Genomic DNA, 10,270 nt, shown 5'->3' on the forward strand with positions numbered 1-10,270 from the left:
TAATTTAATCAGTGTGGGAAGTGTAAACCCATTTGTTTGATGTCTTTATTAGTCATCCTACTGTTCATTTTCATGTAATGAACGTGGCTTAGTAATAATAATAATAATAAAAAAAGATTCCATTGAATGTTAGATAATATATTTAGACTTCTATGGTTATTTTAAAGAAGCTATTTATTTTCACTTTTTTGTACTAGGTACTGTTGTCTACATATTACACCTGTACTTAACTTTTTCAGTCCAAGGATCCTTTTCGATGGGTTTGAAACTGGGAATGATGCAGAAAATTAAATACAATACAATTTAAAGTGAATATCACGTTGACAGTTGGGTGGATTTTGAACAGCCTCTTTTTCTATGACTATATTAATTGAAATTGCTGGTGTTGTAAAATAGAAAGTGAAATGTCCATTTTTGCATCTGAAAGAGATAAGATATGAATTAAGAACAAAAATGTATATATAAATATTTACTAACATATAAATAAATTTTCAAACCACAATCTGTCACTTACAAAACAATATCCATTGACTTTATGAATGATCTCTGAGATTGTAAACGTAACATTATGTCTTAAGACTTCAGTCATAATACTAAAATATTTAACTATGTACCAGGAGTGGGCAATTACAGACACCTTTTAAGAAATGTTTTCAATCATTAAAAGATTGCCTTTATCTAAAAAGTCATTACCAGCAGCATTTTATATAAATGTAGATGAGTCATTTTGAGAAAGCACAAGTTATAATGTGCTCACGCAGAATGTGTAATGAAATTCAACAAGGAAATGAACATTAGTAATAAACAAGTACATTTTATTTACCTCATATCAACCCGAACTGCATCTAAACAAAAGCTGATAAATCGTTCTGTGATCCAAAATAGACATGACCGCAGCATGACATGCTCTGTTTATGAATATGTCCCGATACAAATTAGAATCAGATCACTGGATTAGCTGCGACTGTAGCACAAGTGTGTTCACGAAAGTCAGAAAACAACTTCCATCAAAAAGGTCTCTTTTGGAAATTTAGAAGGGTCAGGGATAGATTAAAAACAACAACAGGGTGGCATTTAAAATTTGCCAAGTGACATGTGAGGGGGGGAATCCATCTGCACCAATTAATAATGGGAAAAGCATAACTTTTAAAATATAAACAAAAACAACAGTAAATAATTATATACTTGAATATAATCAGGCTGTGACAATTAAGACTAGTGTTCAGAAACATGGCATCGAAGGGGAACACAATTGTTCATTTCTCTCGCAAAGCCATGTAGACCCTCCACATGACACGTCTCTGAAAGCAGCAGTGTAGTTATTCTGTTGGCAAGAAACAAACGAGAGCTTATGACGATTTCAATTTCATACAGATGATTTCAACCACCACCATTCAATGAGATATTTACAGCACCCCTTTCTAGAGTGTGTGCATGCCGTTCTTGGACTAAAAACTACAAAAAAAAAAGTCAAAAATAATAAAGGGAATACATCAGCTAAAACATCCTCAGGGAAATAAACATCCACAATATATGATACAATTCAAAGCTTAAATATAGGCTTACTTTAACCAGCACATGCAGCTATGTATAGCCCAACACAGCTCCTTGGAATAAAGGAGGGGAGTTAGTTATGTAAAAAATAAGCAGAGGCCGGAAAACTTTCATTCTTGTTGTAAGATTTAAAGTTGGAAGCCATTTTTGTCATTGAATCCATTAAGACGGTATATCAAAAACAAAGAAAATACATAAGAGAAACAGAAATTTGTGTCCACTTGCACCAGATATGGGAAGGACAGAGGATTGTGTCGTCCACCTCTCCTAAAAGTTCTCACCGGACCGAGCAACTCTCTCTGCACCGGTTTCACGCCAGTGTGTACATCTCCCTTGCTTTCCTTGATACCGAAGGACAGGGAAAATAACAAAAACAAAAACAGCAGCTCACAGGTTTAAACACCATTGCTTGCATATGGCTGACAAAACTGATTGGGCGTCCCAGGTCGCCCAACAGTAAAAGCTCCTGAACGCGGTTCTCTCTGGTAAGGAGGACGCAGGAGGAAGGAGCCTCGTATATAGCGAAAGAGAGAGCAGAGAGGATGGTGGTGGCCGTTAGCACGTCCCTCAAGAGAAACCCAGTGAGCTGGACGTGCTGGATCGCTGGTTCAGACGAGACATGCTGTTCATGCTGGAGCTGGAGGGCTTGAGGGGTGTGTTGCTGCCCAGGGCTTGTGGGAAACGCTGGTGGTAGCGATCCAGACGTAGGTACTTGACCGTCACCAGCTTACCTGTAGCAAATGGGTGACAGATTGAAACGCACTGAAAACTGCAGTGGCTCGGATTAGACTAGAATAAATAGGACATTCATTTACCATCAAACCAGGAGCCATGAAGCGCTTTGAAGGCTTTCCCAGAATGCTCTGCTGAAAGGCACTTCACATAAACGCAGCCCTAGACAGGAAGAAGATCATATAGCAAGTCAACCCATTAGTTAAATGGTTCTAGGAATATTATGTTTCAAAACACAGTGAAATAAGGCTCTATTAGAATCAACTGTGAGTGTTTGTATTTTCAGATTATTTAAATTTAAAGTACCGGTAGTTAACAACAATAACACGGATTATAAATTATTTTACCCAATATTTGTGTTCTCTTCCAAAGTTCCCTTAGTAGGCAGCAGGCAACTAATTAGCTTTTGGACAAAAGCTTATAAATTCAGGCTGTACATTTTGTAAAGACCCACACAGGCTCAGCATACTCACCTCTCTTGAGTTTTTGTCAACCGCTATGTGAACGATTCCATCGTTATCACTGCATTTCTCCAAAATGGCTTCTTGAATGGCGAGGTGCCAGTTTTCCCCCACTTCCCTGTTCAAGAGAGAAATACTGAGTAGTGAGATTATTTTTCTCAAAACAACACTATAATAACAGCCAAGCCTATATAATCTTATGCAAGTAAATACATTTAACTTTGCTAGCCTGCTTGAACCACAAATTCAATATGAGGTTGTGTGTTAAATTCCTTGGGAAACTTACATTACAGGATCAAACATGTTACGAATCTTCAAGCATGGCGTTAAGCTGTTTGGTGGTGAATTTCTTCGGTCCAATGGAAATGCTAAAGAACAAAACAAGCCATGAAGTCCATGTACACTCTCTATACGTCAAGAACATCAAGTTTGTCCTCCAAACAAGCCAATCAGAAGAAGGTATCCACATACTTATGGCCATGTATGAATCTGAAAAACAACTATGGCACAATGGTTGATTGCACACAAAGTAAGAGTTACCTTGGCCTTGCCACACTTTGGAGGGCATGCTGGACATCTTATCAGGTGACATTGAGGGCTGAATCCACCGCCACACCATGAAGTCCGCCCCTCCAATCCTCTGCTTTTCTGTCCGGATGCGAGACTCGTTAGCTGAGAGGAACGCAACAGCTCTGTCCCACACTTTCTTCATCTTCTTTCTGACAGAACAACACAAACATACTATTCAGGACTGTTGTTGTGAAAAGAGGGCATTTCATGCAAGAACGCAACCCAAATGAAAACCAAATTCGTTCAGCAACAGTGGAATACCTGTCTTGAGGCTGGACAATAGAGTCACGGACGTGAGGGATGGGCAAGTATGCCTGCAAGTCCTTATTCTCCTGAGAGGCCTCATTGTGGTTCCTCATTACATCTGTAAAAACACAAAGCACATGCATGTAAGATGCATTGTGTGGCTTCTAGTTAAAATTAAGCTTATAGTGAGGAGGCAGTCTTACCAATGATTCTCTCCACCATGTCATACATTTGTCTCGTTTCCTCCTCTTCTCTGCGCCATCTGTATTTCATGTAATACACCAAACCCAAAACAATACCAATGCCTAAAGAGAAACAGTGTAAAAGGAGAAAATTAGAGAAATGATGATTTTACCAAAAGGAAGAACGACAAATTCTAAAAACAGGGGATGCGCACCTGCGATGATGAGGAGAACTCTGTTGATCACAGTGAAGAAGGCACGTCTGAAGCGGCAGGAGAAAGACATGCGGGGATGGATGGACTCCAGCCGTGAGATTTCCGAAACGTACTCTATGGGTTGAGCAGGGTCTGCACCAATCAACCTGACCAGAAAACAGCACACACCCAGTGAACACAGGAAAATGGTGCACACAAACACAGCGAGAGATACTAAAGATATGAAAGCTACACCTTGTTAACGGATAGATAGAGAGGGCGATAGATAGAGAGATAGACAGACAGACACAGGCTGATATACAGACAGGCCAACCGGAAGATAGGCTGACCGAAATAAAAATACTACACAGAGAGATACTAAAGGTAAGAATGTTACACCTTGTTAACATATGAGAGGCCGATAGACAGACAGACAGACAGGCTGATAGACAGGAAGGCCTACCGACAGACAGACAGAAACATATGGAAGGATATCAGTTACCTTATTCCGACAACATCTTTGGTTTTCATGATCCATTCTAAAGACGTTTCAATCAAGTTTTCATATGCTTCATTTTGGAGCTTGAAAGAGAAAGACACTTCATTATATTGTGCAATTTAACATTGGCAGAGCAACAATTTCCCAAATTATACAATATGACAAAAGGTCCGTGCCAATTACAAACAACTTTATTTGACTTAAGTTAAATGATTATAAAGTATAGCATCGAACCCTTCAAAAAGCAAAACAAACCTTGAGGTACGTGGAGGCGTCACTAAAAGAGACGCTTCTGTTTAAAGGATTTTTAAAGTCTCCACAATCGTGCTCTCCTGAAAGGCAATCAAAATAATTCACATTTTAATGCTGCAAATATAAGCGTCCAAATATATCAATTCCAATCCATACAATGTTTAGATGTTAAAAAATGAGCTGCAACTGTATGCTCACCCGCAACATTGGCCAGGTGCTCATGTAGAGACAGGAGAAGGTTAATGATGAGGTCTCGGTCTTTGACATCCTGTTGAATCAAACCAAGTAGGTGTAGTAAGAAATTTTTTTAGGACTATACAACCATCTTCTTGGTGAATAAAAAAGGGAAATTACATGACGAAAAGTTTAACAGGTGAGAAGACAGATACTTACATACTGCTTATCAAACTCGGGTCCAAACGGGTGCTGCATGACTGAAAAAGAAAAGAAAAGTAAGATGGCATTACTCAGAATTAGCAAAAATCTTTCACAGTCCAGTTATATTATAGTATTATGACTGGACGATGTTTCCCAATCGTGCCGAGGACAGTCAGAGGGAGTGACCATAGAGGAGGGCTGCTCATCGTCTCGCACTTGAGGGTGTGACTACGAGCGAGAACCTCTTGTCTCGCACTTGAGTCATTGTCTGAACATTGCGTTTCTGTCCTCGCTCTGGCCTGGGCCCAGATTTAGCACAGCAACTGCCCTTCCCTGCATGTCTCAATCATAGACAACATTAGTCTGGGATCAAACGTGAGCCGTCTGAAGTCGCAAGCCATTTAATATACCAACCTCTAAGATGAAGACATACACCAACAAAACAACAGCTTTTAAGATTCTTGCCAATCAAGTTTGACCTAGATTTCAGGCAATGCGATGTTTAAAGACCCATTTTGCTGGTTCTGTGGTTGAGCTACAGCTGTGAGTGGCTTACACCACCTTAACCATGGTAAAACCAATGAAATACATGGCCTTAAGTGGCTCATTTATATAATTGCAGAATCAGCAATAAAATAAAGGATATTATCTCTTTTATAAAACATTACAGATAAATCATATCTTGACCTTCCAGTTGTTTTTTTAAACTTGAAGGGTTATTTCACTCAAAAATGAGAATTCCGTCAGTAATTACTCTCCATCATGTTGTTCCAACCCCGTAAGACTTTCGTTCATCTTCAGAACACAAATTAAGATATTTTTTGATGAAATCTGAGAGTTGGCTCACTCCTTCATAAGCTGCTAGGTTATCGATATCTGTCATCCCAGAAAAGCTAGTAAAGACATTGTTAAAATAGTCCAAGTGGCTCAACCTTAAGTTTATCAAGCGACGAGAATACTTTTTGTGCACAAAAAAAAACAAAAACAAAAAACGATTCATTTTCTTCTGTGTGGGCCTCTAAGTGAGTTCACGTAGTGTGACAGTGCAGCGCTTCTGGGTTGTACGTCAGAACGTAAGCTCACTATTGGCCAGCATCACACACATGACCAGCGTCGGCCAATAGTGAGCTTACGTTCTGACATATAAATGTTGGAATGTAACTGCGCTGTAACAGCGCAGCGCTTCTGGGTTGTACGTCAGAACGTAAGCTCACTATTGGCCAGGATCACACACATGACCAGCGTCGGCCAATAGTGAGCTTACGTTCTGACGTACAACCCAGAAGCGCTGCGCTGTTACACTACGTGAACTCACTTAGAGGCCCACACAGAAGAAAATGAATCGTTATTTTTGTATTTTTGCGCACAAAAAGTATCCTCGTCGCTTGATAAACTTAAGGTTGAGCCACTGTAGTCACTTGGACTATTTTAACAATGTCTTTAGTCTTTACTAACTTTTCCGGGATGGTAGATATCGATTACCTAACAGGATTTAAAGGAGTGAATGAACGAAAGTCTTACGGGGTTGGAACAACATGAGGGTGAGTAATTACTGACAGCATTTTCATTTTGGGTGATCTAACCCTTTAAGCTATTTAGAATTGGATACCAGCATACTATTAAAAAATAGCATGTGGAAAAACATACTATGCAACAATATGTTTCAAACAATACTATGCTACACTGTTGTCAAATGACCTTGTTACATTGCAGTTTTAGTTCACACAGTAGCATACAGTTATCAATGCAGTAACAAAAGTTTTAAATTGTTCAAAAAGTGTATTAAAACATCTTACGTCAGTCGGATAGTCAGGATGTTAAAAGTCGTGGAAATTATCACAAAGTCGTATACTGGAAGATCAAGTTAAGCACACTGAATGCTGCAGGACATATTTTATACATACAGAACATTTTAAACTATGCAAATGTAGTGAACACTACAAGAAATAGTTAGTAATAGTAGTTTGATAGTATGTTGTTCAAAAAACCTAAATCACATAAGCTGCGAACAACAGTCTGTCTCAGCAAGTAAAAAAACTGATACACGTATATAATCACACAAAGTGAGAATGAGCATTTAGCCGGACAGAGAGAAGTCAGTCACTCTAGCTGGCCGCAAACTCTGAGTCCTCGGAGAGACAGACAATTAGGCCGCTTTAGCTTGTCTGTGACCTAGATGTCTGCAGCACGCTCTCCAGTCAAAGCTCCTCTCCCTGAGAGGCCGGCCATGCCACAAATATACATAGTAATTCATCAGTCGCCTTCCTCTCAAGAGTCGTCTCTGCCTCCAGAGCACTTTACTCTGATGGTACTCAAGCTATTTAAACTGAGTGGCTTTGAATGCACATCCAAGAACAGACTTTCTCTCATCAGGGGAAAATGTATCAAAAGATTAATGCTGGCTATCACATTATGATTATGAATGATGACAACATGTCAAAACGTGGGGACTACCAGACTAGCCATGATTATTCTCAAATAACAGACATTCAGAGGGTTCCCACACTTTTCAAAAGTGATTGTCCGCAACTTTCCATCACGTTTAGTCATTTATAATTGCTGGATATGGATTTTTTTTTTAAATCATTTAATTTATTTAAAATAATTAAGTAAAACAGAAATATTTTAACTTACTATTTTAATTATTTAAAATAGTTTTAGCTACATTTTATTTTTAAATAATTTAAATCCTGCCTAAAGAATGAATCATTTACATCAATTTAAAGATCAAAGATAGTTTTTGTCTACAAAAAAACAATATTTAGCCAAATAAATTGTTTAGTGCAGGGCATACTTAGAAAACTGTTAATTAATTGATAAATACACATATTTAGCCTACTATCAAAATGTATCACAACCTCACTTTTAGTACGAGAATGTAGACACCATACTATCACAAATATGTTGAGAGATATGGAGCGCTGAGACGTTGGGAGTAATTTGATTAAAGTTAGTCTCACAAACATCGTGTGGCTGCATTTAAGGTGAAGGTGCGATTCCTGCCTGAAATCCACCAGGGCTGTGACAGTCATTTCTGACATAACATGGATCATCACACACATATTTCTAATGCAAATACCTCTCTCTGTCCCATAAAGCACCAGTGGGAAGTGCATTTCCTGTCTGAGGAGGTGCAAATAGTCTGGGGTGATAACTGATGTGTGAATTGGGCACAAATGACTCATGGAGTTGCCGAAACAGTTAGAAAAAAAAGTTGAGGATCATTCTAAATCGTTAAAGGTGTAATTTCTTTAAATAAACATTTTTACCATATATACCAGATGCTAAACCACACACAATCTTATAAGAGAAGGAACACTAGTGCAACTACCATTAATATTAATGAATATGATGGCTCACAGACTACTGAAACTAAAATACATCTTTTATTCTTCATCACACCATGGCAATACCTTAGCATTCTTAATAGTTTGAGCACCATACAAATAGCATTGGTATTACAGTCCAATACATTCATTGCACCATTGTATTGCCAAGCATGTTTTTTTATATTCCATGGTATCCATCATGGTATTCTTGGGAACTGGGTGGAAGTAATACATTCATAGAATGTTTTTTATGCGATAATCATTCAGTAGCATCGGATACCAACTTACCATGGTAATTTCATGTTTTGTGGACAAGTATATAGTTGACTAGGTTTTAAAAGACATGCCACCTTCAGCACTTCATACTCACTGACTACATCCCCAACGGGGGAGCTGGAGCCCCTCATCCGCAGGTACATGAGGCCCAGCAGCACGAAGAACAGGCAGGCGGCAGTCAGGAGGAACATGGACAGGTAGTGAGCGCTGAAGCCGCCGGTGGCGGACACCTCCTCCCGTTTGAACTGCTGCAGGAGCTCGTCCTCCGGGACCGTGGTGTGCTGCTTGGGCTTGGTTGCTGAGGCATGGCTGTAGGAGTGGTTGGACCCGGTGTGGTTCGAGTGATTCGCTCGGTATGTCGCGGTGTAGGAGGGAAAGCGCGGTCTGAGCCCGACACTAAACCGGCTGTTGCTGCCACTGCTGCAGGCGGATTCGCCGTCGCCGTTGTCGAGGTGGTTCTTATTGAAAGAACCGGACGGGATGCCGCTGCGGTTGTCGTCCGCGTCAATCCCGGAGAGTTTCGGGTAGCTGCGGCTCACGTAGCTTCCGCTGAACTCCCTCGATTTCTTGCCATCGTCGTCCCTTCGTTCCCCGACCATATCTAGGTTGCAGTCGGGAGTATCATGCGTCGTGTCCGAGCTCCAGACGCTCCGGAACGGGGGAGAGGAGGCGGGTGGACTATGTCTGAAAGTCAGACGACGTTCGTGGGGACGGTCTCGCTCACCCTCCTCTTCCTCCTCCTCGTCGGAATCGGAATAATCCCTGGCTAGACTACTGCTGTTAGACTCGTAAAAAGCCTTATTACCGTTCAAAGCCCGACTGTCTCTTTCCGTTTCCTCCAAACCGCTGGATTTACCCCGGTCTGCCCACCACGGAGACCCAGAAATGCCTTTCCTGTCCACGGATAACCCGAGGGAGGCGGCGGGTGTTCCCGCAGGCCTGATGGTGGGTGTCTGCTGCGCGGATCCTCGGTCTCTCCTGCTGCCGCTGTGATTCGGGCCTCCTTTCTTCTGCGGCACCTCCGCGTCCGACTCGTCCGAGCTGAAGCCCAGCACGAACTTTCCGGCTCTGCGCTTTTCGCTCCGGCTGGCGCTCAGGCGCGTGACGTCACTGCCCGGTGGCCTGGCGCTGAATCCCGAAGCTCGCGCGGCGGCGTTGCTATTACTAGCGCTGCTGCCGTTGTTGTTGATACTCCCGGTGCTACTGCGCCCTTTCCCGCTCCGGGAGCCCCGAGACTGTGGCTGCTCCTCCCGCAGCTTTTTCAGTTTCTTCAAGTACACGGGTCGCGTGCTCTCCGTCACCGGGCCAGGGGTGAAGCCGAGCCGTTTTAATTCAGACACAAGCTCCTCATCCGTTAACTGTGCAGACGCCATCTTTGCACGAAAAAACGCACACAGCGAGACACGGCGGAAGTGACGTGGAAGTAAGCGGACAGACGGCCAACTTGAAAGGAAAGAAATCAAGGAAACTTTTGTTTGTTTTTTATTATTAAATGAACATTATTCACATACATCTGAATGACAATCAAGAATAAAGTGTGGAAAACACAAAGCAGACACAAATCAAAATAAAGAATATAAATATTTTACAAAATGTA

General features: G+C 41.2%; 1 protein-coding gene across 1 annotated transcript; it reads right to left on the reverse strand.

Annotated features, from left to right (window-relative positions):
- Positions 1-794: 794 nt before the first annotated feature.
- Positions 795-10,087, reverse strand: lemd3 (LEM domain containing 3). The gene is made up of 13 exons (XM_082166657.1): positions 8,768-10,087; positions 5,084-5,124; positions 4,889-4,958; positions 4,694-4,770; positions 4,442-4,521; positions 3,961-4,106; positions 3,767-3,868; positions 3,579-3,681; positions 3,288-3,466; positions 3,034-3,115; positions 2,760-2,865; positions 2,370-2,448; positions 795-2,285 (listed from the first exon to the last, which is right to left on the reverse strand). Exons 1-13 carry the CDS (start codon positions 10,044-10,046, stop codon positions 2,122-2,124), a joined length of 2,508 nt encoding a protein of 835 aa, XP_082022783.1. The 5' UTR covers positions 10,047-10,087; the 3' UTR covers positions 795-2,121.
- Positions 10,088-10,270: the final 183 nt, after the last annotated feature.

This window comes from Leuciscus leuciscus, assembly GCF_965113295.1.
Source record: "Leuciscus leuciscus genome assembly, chromosome: 4".
NCBI lineage: Eukaryota > Metazoa > Chordata > Actinopteri > Cypriniformes > Leuciscidae > Leuciscus > Leuciscus leuciscus.